At 33.0% G+C, this 19,748-nt stretch overlaps 1 protein-coding gene across 1 annotated transcript in view; it reads left to right on the top strand.

The window, feature by feature from the left end:
• The window catches only part of VPS35L (VPS35 endosomal protein sorting factor like), a 111,814-nt gene that overhangs the window by 26,376 nt on the left and 65,690 nt on the right, over nucleotides 1–19,748 (top strand). Inside the window, exons 10-17 of the mRNA XM_031942613.1 lie at nucleotides 4,932–5,028; nucleotides 6,330–6,377; nucleotides 9,199–9,292; nucleotides 12,733–12,810; nucleotides 13,467–13,589; nucleotides 17,001–17,047; nucleotides 18,405–18,516; nucleotides 19,570–19,686. Of these exons, the coding sequence (XP_031798473.1) occupies nucleotides 4,932–5,028; nucleotides 6,330–6,377; nucleotides 9,199–9,292; nucleotides 12,733–12,810; nucleotides 13,467–13,589; nucleotides 17,001–17,047; nucleotides 18,405–18,516; nucleotides 19,570–19,686 (716 nt within the window). The remainder of the gene's footprint in view (nucleotides 1–4,931; nucleotides 5,029–6,329; nucleotides 6,378–9,198; nucleotides 9,293–12,732; nucleotides 12,811–13,466; nucleotides 13,590–17,000; nucleotides 17,048–18,404; nucleotides 18,517–19,569; nucleotides 19,687–19,748) is intronic.

Genomic DNA, 19,748 nt, shown 5'->3' with positions numbered 1-19,748 from the left:
CTTTGCCTTTTTTCTCTTCTTCTTACTATATAAACTATTTTAAAAAATCCTTATGTAGAGTTCTATCCTGGACCCTCTTTTCTTCTGCCTCTATACTTCTTCACTTAGTGATCTCATCAATTCTCATAGATTTATTACCATATCTATGCTGATGATTCTCAGATTCTCTCTGCTGGCCTCCAATCTTGCATCTTGAACTGCCTGACATATTTCTCGTACTGGATGTCCAGTAGGCATTTTAAATTCAGCATGTCCAAAATAGAAGTCATTATCTTTCCCCCTAAACTCTATCTCCCCATCTTCCTTATTATCTCTCAGTCCTACAGGCTATAACCTTGGACTTATCTAGTACTATTTCTCACCCCATCATATCCAAAACTATTGTGAAGGATGTTTATTTCATCTTTGCAACATCTTTCAAATATCCTGCTGGTGAGTTTACTGCTTTAATTGTCTCCCCACTCCAGTTCATCCTTCATTCAACCATGAAAGCATTTTCTAGATCATGTAACTCCCCTATATAATAAAACGCCAGTGACTTCCTATCATCTTCAGGAGGAAATACAAAATGAAGTGTTTGCCATTCTAGGCCCTTCATAAACTAGCACCCTTCTACCTTTCCAGTCTTCTTATACCTTATCTTTGACATATACTCTTCCATCCAGTGATACATGCTCTCAACTGTTCCATGAGTAAGATATTTCATCTCAGCTACAGATGTTCTATTTTCTCTAACTGTCCCTTAGGGTTGGAATGCTCTCCCTCCCTGTTCTCAGAACAGGCTCCCTCCCTGGCTTCCTTTAAGTTCCACTTGAAATCCCACCTTTAACAGGAAGCTTTTCTCAACCCTTCTTAATTTTAGTGCCTCTCCTCTTTTGATTATTTCCCACTTACCCTGTTTTTAGCTTGCTTTGTACTTATTTGTTTGCACTTGGTCTCGTTCTTAAATTGTAGGCTCCTTGAGGGCAGGGATTGTCTTTTGCCTCTTTTGTACTCTTCTCTTACTAATTCCAGTGCCTGCACATAGTAGGTAATTAATAAATGTTTACTGAATGAGTGAATGAAGTCTCTTCTTTATTTTTTACATTTTGAAAGAGAACGGAATTGAGAGATGAAGAGATTTTGTAGGTAAATTAAATAAGCTTGGTAGTAATACCCCTTTTCCTTTATTCATCTTTCCTCTTGCTATTATTGGTTTCACTTAACTTGCAAATCCTAATACTTTTTCTTTGAAAGTGTCAGCAGTCCAAAATTGAGACAATATGTTTTAGTTAAAGAACATTGGAGAAGTCAAGCATCTGGGGTTCTAAGTTTGGCAGCTCAATTGCAGACAAGTCATTTTGCCTCTTGGATTCTGTTTCTCATTTGTCATTTGAAAGTCGAACTCACTTTAGCAAACATTGGTTAAGCACCTATTTGGTTCCAACATTTTATGATTTTATGCCTTCCCCATGAAGTTGGTAACACATATTTCACATTTTGGCTTCATATTCCTGCCAATCCTGAATAGTAAATGAGTTTTTGCAGATCACTGATTGTGCAATGTTGTACTCACCAGATTGTTCTCAGATCTAATTTCCAAGATTAGAATGTTTGGTAGAATACAGTGGGGAAAAGAATTCCCTGAAATAAGTAGTGTCTAGCTTTTCTGATAGCATTTAAAGATATTTTTACTCTCATAATTCATATAGTCTCTTGTATGCAAGATTATTTCAAGTTCAGTTCAATTTTCTGGCGTTTTCATAGATGAATTGGTATATGTTATCTAATTCTTTTTGAAATTTTCCAGTATTCCTCTCTTCATTCCATTGAACTCTTTCTTTTAACCAAAAAAAAGTTAAGTAAAAACATCCGACAGTGACCATATCAGACAAATTATGTTTTCTTATTCTAATACCTACAAATGCTGCTTTTCTGCTATATAGAGCAGGGATTTTTAATCTGGGGTTTATGAAGTTTAAAAAAATAAACATTTTGATTACTGTCACCATATTTAGTTTCCCTTGTTATGCATTTACTTTATTTCATCTATTTAAGAAAATTATTCTAAGAAGATGTCCATAAGATTTACCTGATTGCTACAGTTGGGTGAGAGTGTCTGTGACACAAATGATGTTAAGAATACCGTTGCTCTTTTTCATCATTTGTTTTCTTGAACAAGATGGTTCATTACAGCTTTCAGATGCCTTTTAGTTTTTGTTTTAATTTGTACATTAGTGTAAAGAGATATATTACTTTTCTTATTCTACTTGTTTTACTTTGTATCAATTCATATGGATTTTCCCATCACTTCCAGAATTCCTTGCAGTCAGTGTTTGTTTTGACATGATACTATTCCATTTGATTTAGATATTGCAATTTGCCCAGCTGTGCCCTCATCATGAATTCTCACTTTGTTCCCATTGTTTTGCTGTCACATACACACATATACTTGCATACCTCCTTATTTACATACATGTGTTGTATATACCTAGGATTTTCCTCCCTGCTTCTGAGTTTCTTCTTTCTTCCTTTCGATTATATGATCAATAGGAAAATTGCTTGGTCAAAAGGTATATGAATAGTTGAATAACTCTTCCCACAAAATTCAAATTGGTTTTCAAAGTGATTGTGCCAGTTTACAATCTCATCACTATTACCTTTATTATTTCTTTCAAGGATTATGAAGTATTACTACCTTAATATTTTCACTTTAATTTCTCTTATTAGTGATTAGATTAATCTTTCATGTTGCCTGAAACTGATTTTTGCTGTGTTTGTATTAGCAGTATCCTTAACTGACTTGGCAGTTAGGGCAGATTTTTAACTAAGATGACCTCACACCCTGTAACACTGTTATATAATAAACCTTTAGCTATTGGGGGTGGAAATTGGCAGATGTAATGAATTACATTTTTCTTCCTCCCATATTTGCACATAAGGTCGGTGTCCTGATGGAAAAACAAGCAAAACATCAGAATAATTAGAGCAGGAAAGGAAACATCTCTGCTCTTTGTTAGTCAAAAGTTTTTCTGGCTATAATTTAAGAAATGTGATTATCTGTCCCTCTGGAAAAAAATTCTGATTTTATTCAAAATAATGTTTTTCCTAAAATGGTCTAGTATACTATTTTCAAGCTTAGTGTCAAACTTTATTATTGATTGACCACAGATACATACTTAGCACATATTCTTTAGACTTAATGCAACATATTTCTAGTATAATTTTTCAGTATTTTCGAATTTGTTAGTCTGAGGAGGACGTAGTAGAAAGAACCCTAGAATAGGGGCAGCGAGGTGGCGCAGTGGATAGAGCATCTGCCCTGAAGTCAAATCTGGCCTCACAACACTCCCTAACTCTGTAACCCTGGCCAAGTCACTTAACCCCAATTGCCTCAGCAAAAAACAAGCAAACAAACTAACAAACCCTAGAATAGAGGATTGGAGACTTGGGTTCCAATCCTGGCTCTGCCACAAACTTTCTATGTTACCTTAGGCAAAGCATTCAGCATCTTGAAGTCTCAATTTCCTTTCTATTAAGTAAGAATTGGTCTAGATCAGGGATGGGTCAAATTTGAGCATCTATAATAGAATTTGTGGGCCATACAAAATTATCAACTTAGAAACTCATGTAGCAAGAGGTTGTACCAGTCTTTCAGATCATCATCACCTGCAGTTGCCTTGGCAGAGCCAGACCAAATGATTTCTCAGGTCTTATATGGACTGAGTCTAGATGTTATCTGAGGTCTCAATTCTAAATCACCTGCTTTAACTATATGAAGGGAAATAACAGAACAATTCAATACTGACAGTTAACAAAGACATTAACAAAATATCCCAAGCCTCTTTATTCTTTCTAGAGAGAAATAAGTGCTTTATTTCCCCCTCAGGCAATTGGTGTCAAGTGACTTGCCCAGGGATACACGGCTAGGAAGTGTTAAGTGTCTGAGGCCAGATTTGAATTCCGGTCTTCCTGACTTCAGCGTTAGTACTCTATCCATTGAGCCATCTAGCTGCACCAATTGAAGGTGATCACATCATCCTGTACATTTTTTGGGATGTCTTCATTACTTTTTGAACATGGCAAGTGTGGTACTTAATATTATGAATGACTCCTATTAAAAGAGTATTGTATGTAGAAATGTAGAATTGTAGAAATTGTAGAAATGTAGAATGTACATGTACATTGTAGAATGTAGAAATGTAGAAAATGTAGAATGCAGAAAATTGCTCAATATAACATCTTTTAATTTCAGGCAGCTATGATTAGCTATTGTTCTTTGCTGTCAATGTTCTATGAATTTTTCTTATTGATGAATATGTACCAAACTTATCACTCTAATCTTCTGTCACCAAGTGCTAGGAACAATAGCAGAAAAATCCTCTGCAAAAATTAATTTGCTGCTTTAAAAACTAATTAAATGTCTCCCTTTTGGTTCAGTTTTAGAAGTGGTTAGGTGCCATTATGTTTTGAAAGATAATTTAAAATGAAAAATTACACATTATTTTATTTGCTCTCTCACTGAGAAATCTTTCTTCAATGATTTGTGGTGATGTTACTGAGATCCCAGGTGAGTAAAATATTAATAAACCAGATTTGGAGTTTCCTCTCTAGGTTTAATTCCAAAAGGCCTTGGCATTTTTGGCTAATGTGATACTTTCAAAAGTTGAGATTTTATTTTTAAGCCGTTAAACATATTATAGATTTCTTAAATACTCCAACCTCTCAGAATGTATGTTTCCCAGTTTGCATTGTACAAATCATTTATTTGTGGGTATGGAACACATTTGCATCATTGGAAGAAGAAGAGAGAAGAGGAAATAAGAAGATTAGAATTCTGTATCACAGTTCTATGTTTCACGGCAAAAGTTTCACTGTTATAGAGTGTTCAGGAGCAGAGATCCCTTATCTAGGAAGAAAAATTCTTACAGATGTTTACTTTTCTGTTACAGATCACTTTTCTCCAGAAAATGTAAATGACACCGCCAAAGAAACTTGCTTAAATTGGTTTTTCAAGATTGCTTCAATCAGGGAACTTATTCCTAGATTGTATCCTTTTTTTCCTGTCATTTTTTTTTTTGTCTTTTAAATTAAAGCTTTTTATTTTCAAAATGTATGCAAAGATAAGTTTCAACATTCACCCTTACAAAACCTTGTGTTCCAAATTTTTTTCCCTTCCTTATCCTCATCCCCTCCCCTAGACAGAAAGTAATCCAATGTATGTTAAACATGTGCATCTCTTCTGTACATATTTCTACAATTATCATGAACAAGAAAAATCAGATCAAAAAGGGAAAAAAATGAGAAAAATGAAATGCAAGCAAACAACAACAAAGAGTGAAAATACTATGTTGTGATTCACACTTGATCTCCACAATCCTCTTTCTGGGTACAGTTGGCTCTCTCCATCAAAACTCTTTTGGAACTGGCCTGAATCATTTCATTGTTGAAAAGAGCCATGCTCATCAGAATTGATTTCCTGATCACTTTAAAGATAGATAGATTTAAAGGTTCTCTTCTGTTAACAGAAATCATATAATAAATATTCTGTGGAAAATTGTCCACAGTTTGTTTGAAACTAGTTGACTTGTTAGTTTGAAAAATAAGAAAACATCAAATTTTAGAAGCTCTTTGCCTTTTAATGAAGAATATTACTCTTTTGCTAACTGAATCTTAATTGTGTAGTGTATTACAATAGTTTTAATTATAAAATCCCCACTTTCCATTTTATTTCAGAATGTAACTAGATAACATGATTTTCCATGTTTATTTAAAATTTAACTTTGCAAAGTAGAAAACAGAATGTAATAATAGTAATTGTTAACATTTGCATAGTATTTTGAATTTGTCAAACAGTTTACATTTATTATCTCATTTGATTCTCACAACAATTTTATAAAGTAAGCATTTATTTGGACAGCTAGGTGGCTAGAGTAAATACAAAGCTGGGCCTGGGATCAGGAAGACTGACTCCTCTTTCTGAGTTCAAATCTACACTTACTAGCTGTGTGACCCTAAGCGAGTCACTTACCCCTGTTTGCTTCAGTTTCCTTATCTGTAAAATGAACTGGATAAGGAAATGGCAAATCATTCCAGTATTTTTTTTGCCAAGAAAACTCCAAATGGAGTCACAAAAAGTCAGTCATGACTGAAAACAACTGAACAGCAACAAAAAAGCATAAAATACATAAAATGTCAGTCAAATTAATTCTCTTACTTCTAGTAATTATAGTTAGCCAGAGTAGGAGAATAGCAACATTGTTTTAATTCATAAATAGTTTGGTTTTCTCCTTCTTTTCTACCAAGGAGGATATCTCATAAGTATTTTTTCCTTAAACATTTTGTTGTAGCTATGTGGAAGCAGCCATCCTGAACTGCAACAAGTTTTTATCCAAAACGTAAGAATAGAGCCAGATATGTAGAGCATCAAAAATTCTGAATTTTCATTTTGATGTATGTTGAGGCTATAGTTATACTTTTAGTAATGACAGTATAATATTTAGAAACATGGCCAAATACTAAATAGATTATAAATTGAGTATAGGAACTATATTTTGTGCCTAGTATGGTATCATGTATAGCCTAGATTTCTAATAAATTTTTATTGATTTTATTTGTTATTCAGCCTAACTGGGTTGAAGTTGGATCATAGTATATTTGATACAGTTTTTTAGGATGATATTGATGCTCAAAAAATATGGTGAATGGTAACTTCTCTGGGTAGGAAATACCAGAATCATAGAATAAAGGCTTAATAGTTCCATTAACTAGGATCACCTTGTAAGTTAAGCCTGATAACCCAGTGATAGTGTATTGTGTATGAGAGTGAAAGGCAACAACAACAAAAAACCCATGAATTCAGTTTAAAGGAAGGGAATGGGGAAAAATAATACTTAAAGAGAAGGGAAATAGAGTGCCTAATAGATGGAAAGAAACTAATAAACTTGTGAAATTGAAATGAATCTTTTATATAAATAGTTTATTGAATTTATTCTAGTTAGAGAGCAGTGATAGAATTATATCAATTTATCAAGCACTTATAAAAATCTATTTTGTGCAAAACTGTCAAACTTGATCAAAGTTTGGTCATAAAAATGGGGCACAAAATGTTTGATAGAAATTAAAATATAATGATTGCAATAGAGAGGTCTGTACAAAATGTCATAAAATTTTATAGATGGAGAAGGCTATTTCATTTAGGGAAGTAATCATTCAAGATTGTGTGGAGGATATCCAATTTGGGTTTTGAAGGAAATGAAGTATTTCATCAAGTATCAATAGGAGGGAGTGGAGTGTATTTCCGGTTTAAGGACAAATTATAAGAATGCATAGAGGCAGAGGAATGCAAGGTAGGAGTGTAGAAAAGTGAAAGTCTAGTTTGGCTGGAAAATTGAATTCCTGAAATGGAATAGCGGAAAGCCTGGAAAAGTGGTTTGGAGCCAAATTATAAAGGGCTCCAAGTGCCAGGCTAACAAATTTATATTTTTTCCTTTATTCTAGAAGGGGGAAGCAGTTAAGGAACTTCAAACAACAAATGGTTAGATCTGTGCATTAGGAAGATTATTTTGGCAGCTGTATGAAGTATGGATTGGATAAGGAAGTAACTGAAGGCAAATATAATAGTCTCTTCCAGAGTCTGGACTGTGTTGGTGTAATGAATAAAAGGAAGGAAGATGGGAGAAAATGTTGAGGTAGAATCAATAAGACTTGGTAATCTGTTGGATATTGGGGATTAAGAAAGAGAAGAGTCAAAACAGTCTTTTTGATAGTGGCTTGGAGCTTTCTAGTTTAAGTGATTGGGAATTTTAGTGCTGCCACAAACAGAAATAGGAAATTATTGTTGGTGAAAATTGATTTGGACAAGTTAGGTTTGAGGTATTGGTTTTGGGATATTACTGTGAATATCCAAAGAGCAAGTTGGAAATGCAGGCATGAACTCCTGGGAGATGAGGGCTAACTATATAGAAGTGAATCATCTTCATAAAGAGGTGATTATTGAAATCAATAGGTATTTCTTCAATGCCTGCTACATTCTGAGCACTGTGCTAACAGTAGGGATGTATGATATTGCCAAAGGACAGAGTAGAGTCTCTAAATAGAGAAGAGTCGAGGGTTATGGATAGAGCATCGAGAGTTAATTTAGTGAATCAGAAGAGGAACATGAATGAAAGAATTTGAGAAGGAATAATTGGGGCAGGAAGAGAACGATGGAAGATTTGTATTATAGAAGTTTAAAAGGAGGAATAATCAGTAGTGTCAAATATAACCAAAAGACCAGAGGACACTGAGAAAAAAGGCCATTGAAATTTGTAATCAAAAGATCATTTGTATATTTTGAGAGAAGAGTTTTACTTAAGTGGTGTAGATGAAAGCCATATTACTGGGAGTTGGAGTGAGTTGAAGTGAAGACAAGTGAGTATAGACCAATTTAAAAAGAAAAAAAATTAGTTTAGTAGTAAAGGAGACGGGAGAGAAGACGATAATAACAGGGTTATTGAAAGAGGTAACAGGGTTAAGGAAAAGAGTCCCCCACCCTCACCCCATCTTGACACAGGAGAAAATGTCAGTAGATGGGCATAGATTGAAGAGAGAGAAGGAATGATTGATAAAACAAAGCTTTGGAAAAGACAGGGACAGGATTAAAAATACAAATGGAAGCTTTAGGTAGGGCATGGAGGAATACCATCTTACCCTTAAAGACCAGTAAGGAGGAAAGAAGGAGAAAAGACGTCAAGTTTTGAGATATAGAGGGAGGGAAGAAAATCTCAGAAAAGTAAAATTGTATCATCTCCTGATATAAGGGTAGAGTTGAGGGCTTGCAAAAGGAAAAAGGATTGCAATCAGCATGGAGGAGGAATGTGTACCAAGAAACAAAAATGTCTTTTAAAAGTCTTAAGATAGGGACAGCTATTTGGTGCAGTGGATAGAGCACCAGCCTGAAGTCAAGAGGACCCGAGTTCAAATGTGGTCTCAGGCATTTAACACTGCCTAGCTGTGTGATCCTAGGCAAGGCACTTAATTCCAGTTACCTTAGCAAACAAACAAAAAAAAGTATAAAAGTCTTAAAATATTGACCTTAATTGCTCCCCAAACAACTTCTGCTTAGCTGCTCCACTTTGTTCAAAATTTAAATAAGAAGTCTTAGATTTACAATTTGAAAAAATTATATTCTTAAATCTCTGTATAGTATTGACTTTTTTCTTCCTTTGCTTCTAACAGAGGAATTTCAGAATGTCTTCCACGACTGACATGCATGATTAGAGGAATTGGCGACCCTTTGGTTTCAGTATATGCCAGGGCATATCTGTGCAGGGTAGGCTTTGATTTAATGAATGCTATTTAAATGTATGTATGTATGTGATGTTTCCTTAAACGCTCTCATTTCTCCTTCTCTACCACTTCATAAGGCATTGAAAGAATGACTTTATTAGCTGCTAATTATAGTGAATGAATTTTCAACAGAAGAGACTCCTTAAGCCATGTCTGTTGTTTAATTTCACAATAGTCTAACTTGAATAACTAATTAGATAAGATCATAAAAATCAACTTTTGGGGGGCTAATTTTTCTCAGTTCTTCCCAAATTGGAAGGCAAAAATAGAATCCTAAAAATTATATAACCTCATTAGATTGACTTTCATCAACACAAAAGACATTTAAAAAACCCAACAACTTTTATTTGATGTGTTCAAGAAGGGACTTGGGAACAACTTGATCATTGGCACTTGCAAAATGTGGATGCTACCTTTAGAACATTATGTGACAGGTTGCAAAATTTGTCACAGCATTGACCCAGTGCTTTACTTGTTTACTTGTTTGCCCCTCAGTTATAGGCTGATTGGGATTATAGGTTGATTAAGTACTTAAGTACTTAAAAATCCTTTAGTTTTTGAAGTATTGAAATAATTCAGTTTCCATTTGGAAATAAAATGTCTTTAGTTAGCCTCTGCCAGGTTTCTTATTGTTCAGTGAACAATAAGTGATGGTTTATAAACATCAATATTACTATAATAGTTCTAAAGGTCTGTGATTACAGTAAAGATACTTTTTCTAGTTCAATTCAGTAAGCACTTATTAAGTATTAAGGCTTTATGTTGGGTGTCTTGTGTACAAAAACAAAAATGAAATAATCTCTGCCTTCTGAGGAGTTGATATTCTATTAATGGAGATGATAGCCCCATGTTGCTTTGGTAGATATATGGTTTCATTTGTTTCTTTGGTTAAATATATTCATTCCCTGATACTTAAATCTTTTGATGGTGAATTTAGAATTTAGCAAAGCACCACAGTAATATTGCTATCAGCATAATTAGCTTTTGAAAGAAATTTAATGATTGATGAGACCCTAGTGAGCATTAAAAACTACTTTTTGAACAAGGCTATACTTTGTTATTAAATCAAATAGATTGTCTATAGGTTTTGATTCCTTCTTTTTCCAGGATACAATAGCAATGCTGAAATTCATATGGTCTCTTAACTGGTGACAAAAGAAATCAGATAATCTCAATTGCCCTCAGAATAAATGAGATATGCACTTTACAAAGATCTTAAAAGATTAAAAAAAATATTAATAATAGAAGATACCAAAAATACTTTAAGCCTGGGCTTTTCCCCCCTTTATAATATATCCATATATCTCTATACATTTAAAGCATGTGGCATATTTTTATAACCTACTTAGAAATATCATATATACACAATGTTTTCTCCAAGGCTGCTGAGTTTTGAATTTATTAAGAATCAAACAGTCCCTTAATCGGTCAACATTTACTTAGCACTTATTATTTGCAAAGATTGTACTAGGCTTTGTGGCAGGGTGGCAGTTAATCACAATAAGCTAATATATTTTAAATGATTCTTGTACCTTAATGCTATTTCTTGCTTATGAATAATTAATTAGATGGGTAGAACCTTGTTCTTTCAAATTTATATTCTCTTGAAGAAAGAAATGAGGAAGGTTGGCAAGGATGATGTTACATACAAACTATCTTTTAATAGTCAGTACTGCCTGTAACTTTAAAATGTTGCTTCTCAGGAGTGAGAGGCTAGTGATGAAGGTAGATCCTGTCTTTGATAGTGTCCTAATAAATGTAGGCTCCCCAGGTTGTGTAGGTATAAAGGGTTTTTAATATTAAGAGTGTAAGTGATAGCCCATTAATTAATGGAGGAATAATTTGAGACAGATGTAAAAAACCCTAGTGGGAGATGAACATGCTATCAGTGCTCCAATGGGGAAAAATGATCCTTACCCAAAACATAGTACAAGCTGCTCATTTACTTTCCTTGGGAAGAAATAAACAAAAAATTTGAGTGGGTAGCACGGGGAGTGGGTGTGGGGAAGGGACTGGGAAGCTGTTTATAAAAGGAAAGTATGATTAACTTTTCTTTTGAGTCGTTATCACCTTCTCCTTTTTTTGTGCTACTTGTCCACAATTCCTTTCTTTGCTGCCGCTGGTGCCTAACAGATAATTATTCCATCCTCTCTGGTATGATTAAGTTGAATGGGAGGCAATCAAAATACAAAGTAACTTGGTGTAACTTTTCTCTTTAGATCCTTTTACTCAGTACTCTTACTTTCAACATTTCACTTTTTATATACATTATTCATAGTGTCTAATTTATCTTGATTATCTTTCTCAGGTGAGTTCAAAGTGATTTACAGCCTTTGTTTCACCAAATTTACTACCATTCTATTGTTTTGAACACCTTCTCTTTCCAGAAGTTCTTATTGTCATTGCATTTTTATGATAAAAATGGAGTTTTCAAATTGCTTTGATTCCCAATTTTATTAATTACTTTTATGTGGCATAATCTCACTTTCATGTAGGTTTTTGCCACTCCCATTATTTAATCCCACACCTTTCCCCATATATTTAACACACAAATGTGTGTTAAATATTACATTACATAGCCTATAATTAATTAGCTTCTCTCTCCAACTACAGATGTGAAACTGCTGTTTTTTGAATAACTGATTCTTGTAATTATTGGATTTATACTGTAATATGTTCCACATTATATTTTATGTTAAACATTGTTTTTTAAAAAGTAAAAATTTACTTCTTCATTGATGATTCTGTAAGGAATTAATTTAGTTGTACTAACAGAAGGAATTAATTTATTATTTAAAGTGATCTCAAATTCCATCAAAAAAACTGTAGTGTTTTAGCATGGAAGTGACTCTGAATTCATAAAGTCTGTACCATTTAAGTGCAAACTCTGGCTGATTATACCAAGCAAAAAAAAAACAAAAAACAAAAAACAAACAAACCAACCAAAAAAAAAACTTTAATGGTATAGACTATTAGAAAACTATTTTAGCTACCTTCTCACAGACTTATCTCAGAAGTTTGATCTCTAGGATTTGGTTAGATCCTTTTTTTTGGGGGGGGGCACACGGGAGGAAATAAGGGGGAAGGCAAGGGAGGGATTGCCATGGTAATTCACTAAAATGGTCTGCTAAGGCCTATCAGGGTTTGGAGTTTACATCTGTGAAGGAAATAATCACAGCAGTGAAACATTATAAAGTAGAACTTGTAATGAAGATCTCTCTTGATTGGTTATCTTCTTACAACACTTAGTAAAGATTCCAACAGAATGGCATTTGTTATTTCTGTAGAGGGAGAGAATATCATAGATAAACTGAGCAGTATATTCTGCTTTGGAGTTCTCTATTGATTGGTTCCTTAGACATTTATTTGTAAATATCAACTGTTGAGAAGCTCAAAAAATGATTTTACTTTTATTTGGCTTAGGTTGGGATGGAAGTAGCTCCACATCTTAAAGAAAGTCTAAATAAGAACTTTTTTGATTTCCTTCTTACATTTAAACAGGTAAGAACACTTTTAAAAAAATCATTAAATGTTTTGTCCTTAGTGTCTTCTGTCTGTTTTTATCAGCTTAATAGCCTTGTTGTATATAATTCTAAGTCAAGTGAACTAAGTGAAATTAGAAACTGTGGGCATATGTTTAATAGCTTTAACAATCTGAAAGGGAACTATGAAAAAATATCCACCTAAGTATTCATTATTCATTATTTACTTTTTCTCTTTGATGTATTTTTTTTAATTCAGAAAAGTAGAGTTTGTGGTTATGTGTGTGTATACACATATGTACATATGTATATTGTCCACTTGTTCAGTCATGTCCAACTCTTTGTGATTCCCTGGATCATACTATCCATTGGTTGTTTTTTGGCAAAGATATTGCAGTGGTTTGCCACTTCCTTCTTTGGTGAATTAAGGCAAACAGAGCTTAAATGTGTTGCTTAGAGTCATATAGTTAGGATGTGTCTGAGACTGGATTTGAATTCAGGTTTTCCTGATTTGGGACCCTGCCTCTATCCATTGAGCTATCTAGCTGCCCCATATAAATAGACATATTGATTTACATAAATAAATTTATCTTTATATTATAATTTATTAATATGAAAGATGCATATATTTATATGCGAATAAATATATATTTTATGTGTTTGTGTTTCCTTTAGATTCATGGGGATACAGTTCAGAATCAGTTGGTGGTACAAGGTGTGGAAATTCCATTGTATCTTACTTTGTACTCTCCTGCTATTGATTGGATTTTGCAATGTATTGCTTATCATGCTCCTGAGGTAATTTCCTTATACAAATACTTTAAAATGAAAGTTCATATTTATTGTATTTATTTTTATATTCATAATTATTTTTAAACTGAACTTTTTTCTCTGAAGAAGGCATATTGTCAAAATCACTTTGACTCATCTTTTTGAAACATTTTTAATACTTTGCATGGTGTTTGGGATTTGGAATTTGTCCCAAGGATGATATAGCAATTGAAAGTAATTTAAATATCATAATGAAGATGTTGCTATATTGATAAGGTCAGTTGTCTTTAATTTTGAAATAATTGAAGATTAAAAATATAATAATAATGTCAAGAACTAAATTTCTCTTAGTTTTTCTTATTTAATGCCAAGTAGAACTGATGAAAGTCTAATCTTAGAAACCTTTCATGATTGAGAAGACTTAAGTCATAGAACTTTGTGAGGAAATGTTCCTTGCCACATAATCTTCCTCACCATCTCACTCTGAAGTGCTTTCTTCTTCCTTTAAACACCTAAAGTGTTTATCATTACCACTAACATGATAATAAATATAGGGTCTCATGGCATTTTTGCTATTGTCTTGAAGAATTATTTAAACCTTTTTATTTTTATTTAACTTTTTATGTACTTGTTTTATTACCAATTTAATAATGAATCTCTGTGAATAAACTATTTATTACCTACAGTATCTGGCCTAGTATAAATAGCCTAGTATATATAGGTTTCAAATAAATATTTGTTTAATTGAATTATATTTGGTTATTTTGAATTAAAAATTATTTTAGAGTATGTAGATATTCTTCCTCATCTTCAATTTTCATTCTTTGAATTTTAATAGAGTCTTAAATTCTTGATGATTTCATTATGGAGAAATATGGCAGTCCAATGTATTCAGGAGAGTATTTAAGATCTAGGAATAGTGTTAGGTGTTGTTGAAAACAAGAGAACTTTGTTTCTCATATGCTTTGAAGAAAAAGAAATCGACATAATTTATTCTGTAAATATTTCAGAGTCAACTACTTATAAGGCACTGTGGAGTACATAGAGGAGATAATCATCACCTTTGCAATGGTCTTACTAATAGTAAGGCAACATACATAAACACAAATTATCATATTTCAAGATAAATTATTGATTGTAAAGTGAAAGAAGTGCATAGTGTTAGGTTAAAGTACATTGATAGAAAAAAGTATTTTTGATTGTGGGTCATGTCGGATTGTAGGAAGATTAAAAAAGGCTTATTGGAGTATTAAAAAGAACATTGTCACAAGGTATTCTGATTTTTACCTTAAGCCTCATTATTCTCAAAGGGTGTCAGTGGGAACTAAAAATAAATCTTTCCTGGGAAAGGATAGTATCAGAAATTATTCATATTCTAGAGTGATTAAAAATTACATCATTTGAATCCTAATAAACTCTGATTTGGGGATCATTTAACTCTAAATGTGACATCTGGAAAAAAAAAAGGTCATATTTTACAAACTACAAGAATAGTACAGGTTGAATTAGAACATCCTCAGTATAAACCTGAGAAGTGGGTACTTTTATTATTGCAGTTTTGCAGATGGAGAAACTAAAGTTGAGAGACTAAGTGTCTTGGCAAAGGTCATATAGATAGTAGTCATCTGAAGGAGGATTTGCACTCAAGATTTTGCTGACTCCAAGATCAGCAGTTTATCCTATAGCAAGATGATCCTTGCTGGTTCAAAGACAGAGACTATTTTTTTTTGTCTTTATGTACAAAGACACTGTATACATAACAGGAACTTCATAAATATTCATTTTAATTTAATACTGAAAAAGGTAAGTAGCTGCTCAAATTGAAGCTTACTATTTTTAAATAATGCAAATTATGCTTCCACTTGAGGAAAAAATTGATCCCAGATTTGAAATTATAAAACAGATAAACCAGGAGAGGATTACTTACTTTAAAAAAAAATTCTGTTTTTATGAAAGTTTTCACCAATTCCCCAATTCTTCTATTCAATATAGATTTAATTGTACCAAAAAAACCCAAACCCAACCCATACACTACATTTTGGGGATAGTAGCTGATATTTGTCTTTAAACATTTTATCTGTTACCCTGTGGGATAGCCACTCTAGATATAATCCCCATTTTACAAATGAAGAAAGAGACTTGGTGAGTAACTCAACCAAATATGAAGTATAAGCCAAGGACAAATTGGCCAAACTGCAGATTTTACAATGCTTTATCACTGCTAGAAGACTTCCTTAAATCATAGTCTGGTCTGAGCTAGTATTTATCTTGCCAAAGACAATCAAATTTATCATTTTTTTCAGATAAAGAATCTTTGACAAAGGGGCCTACAATCCATTCATAGCTTTTTAGCTGCATTTATGCTTAGAGATATTTGTATTTCCAGAAAGAATTCAAATGCTTTCATGATTCTTAAATGGGATTTGTTCTAAATACATCCATATTTTATTCAAAGTTGTGAAAGCATATTATTCTCTTTGTGGCCAAAATGATTTAAATTGTCCAATATGCTCTTTTAGAAGTGATATATCAAGTCTTCATTTATTTACATCCTCCATGGGGGCATGCAAAGAAACTAAACTTCTAGAATACTATCTTCTCTTCCTAATTGGAACTCCTCAGAAGCTAGTTGGTACTTTCTGAAGTGCTTGATTCAAATGTGGATACTTCTAGTAAAAGTCACATTTTATAGTTGTACCCTTAGTTAATCCCAGGTAAATACCAGATTATTTAGTGTTATTTAGGAGTCACCTGAGGATAAGAAGCAGAATTTAGGGAGGTATACTAGGAAAGGGGTAAACCTTTTGATGTATGATTTAATAAGGGTATCTACTCCTTTTCAATTTAGTTCAACAAATAACATACTTTGAGTTTTGGTAGGAGAAGTGGGACAGCACTTTAGACAATTTTGCTTACTTCATTGTTGTCTAAAATGAGTCTTGGCAACACTATTCAAGATTTTTTCCATTTTCCTGTTGGCTGACTCTTCGCTTAGAAAATACTTTCTTTTTTCTTTTTCTTTTCTTTTTTTTTTTTTTTTATTACAGTGACTATTTTAAGATCGATTTTCATAAAAGCTTTTCAATTATTCAGTAATCAACAAGAATTTGTTATGAGTCTCCAGTGAGTTAGATGCTATTTAGAACCATTGGTTATCAAAATGTATATAGAAGATTTTCCACTGAGTGCATGTGGAATTGGCATCCAATTAATTTTCCCCTTCATTCATGGGGAGAATTGTGGGAAGGAAGTCATTAGGAAGAATAAGATAGGGAGAGAGGAAACAACAAATGAAAGAATTAAGGTAATTGTTTCTGAAAGAGATGTAGGATTTCAAAATTTAATTATATTTAAAATACTTAATTATCCTAAAACTTTACTGTAAAGAATGGTGTGTTTGGTTAACTTATCTCAAAACTTTTATTATTATTCACCTAGGTTCTGCTTACTGAAATGATGGAAAGGTGTAAGAAACTAGGAAATAAGTAAGTATTTTGTCATTCCTAGAATATGAGTCAGACTGTTCTGAGACATTATTTGTACACATGCTTGCAGAAGGGCTGTTTGAAATTCTTCCATCTGATCAACCAGAAGCAGTTTTCAAAGCTATTAACCTTTTTTTTGATTGTCCTTAGAAGATATCAGATTTTATTGTTTTTCCTCATTCCCATTTTAGAGAGGGAAAGCAATCATTCTCACTTAATTTAATTAGAAAGAGAAATCATTCATTCAGAAGCTTAGTCTTTTCTTTCTACTTAATTAAGAGACATGCATAGGGGCAACTGCTTTTCCATGGCTAGCAGACGGAATAAGAAAGTATGGTTTGTACACTCTGCCTTGCATTTTGGTTATTTGCTGTCTATTAGAAAAGCCTTTTGCTCTGTTTTATGAAGCTGTACAGTCTAGTTCAATAGCCATTTAATGAACACTCACTATCTTGGTGCCAGGTGCTATTTAGGATAAGAGAGAAGTACTAGACATGAGCCTTGATCTTTAGGATTGGATTGTCCAATTGAGGACTCAAGGGTTAAACATGTTAAACAGAGAATAGTATATAATAGAGATAGTATATAATAGAGTGTTAGAGGCTGGATTTGAACTAGTCAGTTGTATATAGTTGTATACTGTATGTAAAATTGTTAATTGGTTTTGTTTTAATAATGTTGTTTTGATAAATTTTACTATGAATATAGGGTGCTCACAAGAGAAGGATTTACTGCACAATATAATTTTGATTAAAGTTTTTGTAAGTTTGGAAATGTGTTGATTAGCATCTTGAAAAAAAAAAACATGGGAAAGATCTACTATGATAGGGGAAATTATTAGACATTTATTAATTTAGTTTAGTTTCCTTGTCACCATGGATTTATTTGTTCACACATGTAGAAATCCTTTTTTTTTTTTTTTTTTTAGTAGCAATGTGAGTAATAATGTGAATAGAAATTGGAAATGGAAAGGTCTTTATTTTTTTTTATCTAGCTTCTGTTCGCCTCCTTCTTTCCCTTCCCCTTTCTCTTCCTACTTCCCTACAAGATGAGACAAGTTTCTACATCAGCCTAAATATGTCTGATATTCTTTCTTTGAGTGATTTATCTAGCCTAATGTTTACTTATGTCTTTTCTTGAATATTATGAGGAAATTATCTTGTTTTCTCAAGCTATGGGCAATTTGTCCACACCAGCCTTCTGAAAGCATGTTTTTCTCTAAGTTGGCTTTTTTCCTTCAGTTTTTTAAAGCTTGTATTAAATTGCTGTCAGTTACCTATTAAAGCCCTGTAAATTGTAAATTAAAATGGTTTTGATTGATGGGAAGCAATGCTGATTGGTGTAATGTTTCTTGCAGTGCTCTGCTGTTGAATTCTGTGATGTCAGCATTCAGAGCTGAGTTTATTGCTACAAGGGCTATGGATTTTATTGGCATGATTAAAGAGTGTGATGAGTCTGGATTCCCCAAGGTAGGATTTTGACTTAATGTTTAGTGAGAGAACAAATAAGCAGCATTTAGTTGATAACTCACTGGAGAGAGAATCAGGTGTTATAGGTAACATAGTTAAAAAAGAATACAAATATAGTCTCTATTTCTGGTAAAAAAAAATTAAAGATGATTGATTGATATTGATATATGTAATTTCTGTACATCAGGTATTCTACTACTAAATTTTCTGAAATAATTCTCCATGGAATAATTTTAGTAGACTTCAGTCCTAGATTTTTAAAAACATTCTACTAACAAGTAATCCTGAAAGACTATCCAGTAGAATATTTTTCTATTAGAGCAGAAAGAAACAGAATGGTGGCCTTTTTTTTAGTTTTTCATAGTTTAACCCATGTGATTTTCTATCAGATATTTAGAAATGGGCATTTGTAGAGGGCTGAAACTCTGGAGAAGTATGCGTGAAACAAGAATATTTACAACAAGGTGTTAACTCAGTGGAATTGATGAGATAATGGTTCTTTAGTTCACATATATCCGTATGAGATAATGATGGTAATCACTCTGGTTGGATATAATGATATAATCACAGTAGCTGTCACATACTCAGTATGCTGTAATGATATCATTGTAAATAGGGTATTTAAGGGCTGAGAGAACTGGGGATACAGTCAGTCAGTCAGAGAGAACAGACTGTGAAGGAGACAAACTGTGAAGGAAACAATAAAGATTTTAGATTCTACCATCCTCATGGTGACTATCCTGCTGAGATACATGCCTGTCCGAAGGACCTCCAGAAAGCTAGCCCAGACATTACAGACATTCATAACAGTAACCTTGGGAGTTAGTAATTAAATTATTTCCATTTAAAAAACCTTACATGTTTTAAAATCCTAGAGTTTAGAGGGGAAGGGTGTTCCTGACATTTAGTTGCTTATGTATATAAAAAACAGATCCATAGAGGAAGTAACAGAGCTGGGGTTTGAGCTTAGGTCATCTGACTCTGAAGGTAGTGTTTCTTCCATTATGTCACATTGTCCACCAAAAATAACAAGATGATTTGATATTTCTTCAGCATCTCCTTTTTCGCTCATTGGGATTAAACTTGGCTTTGGCTGATCCTCCTGAGAGTGATCGACTTCAGATATTGAATGAAGCCTGGAAAGTTATTACTAAATTGAAAAATCCACAGGTATGTTATTAGTCAAGACATCAAATCTACTTTTAACCATATTCTAGAGCATATATACATTT

This window comes from Sarcophilus harrisii, chromosome 1 (assembly GCF_902635505.1).
Source record: "Sarcophilus harrisii chromosome 1, mSarHar1.11, whole genome shotgun sequence".
NCBI lineage: Eukaryota > Metazoa > Chordata > Mammalia > Dasyuromorphia > Dasyuridae > Sarcophilus > Sarcophilus harrisii.
Note: the sequence above shows the minus strand (reverse complement) of the source record. Positions and strands in the feature narration are given on the sequence as shown.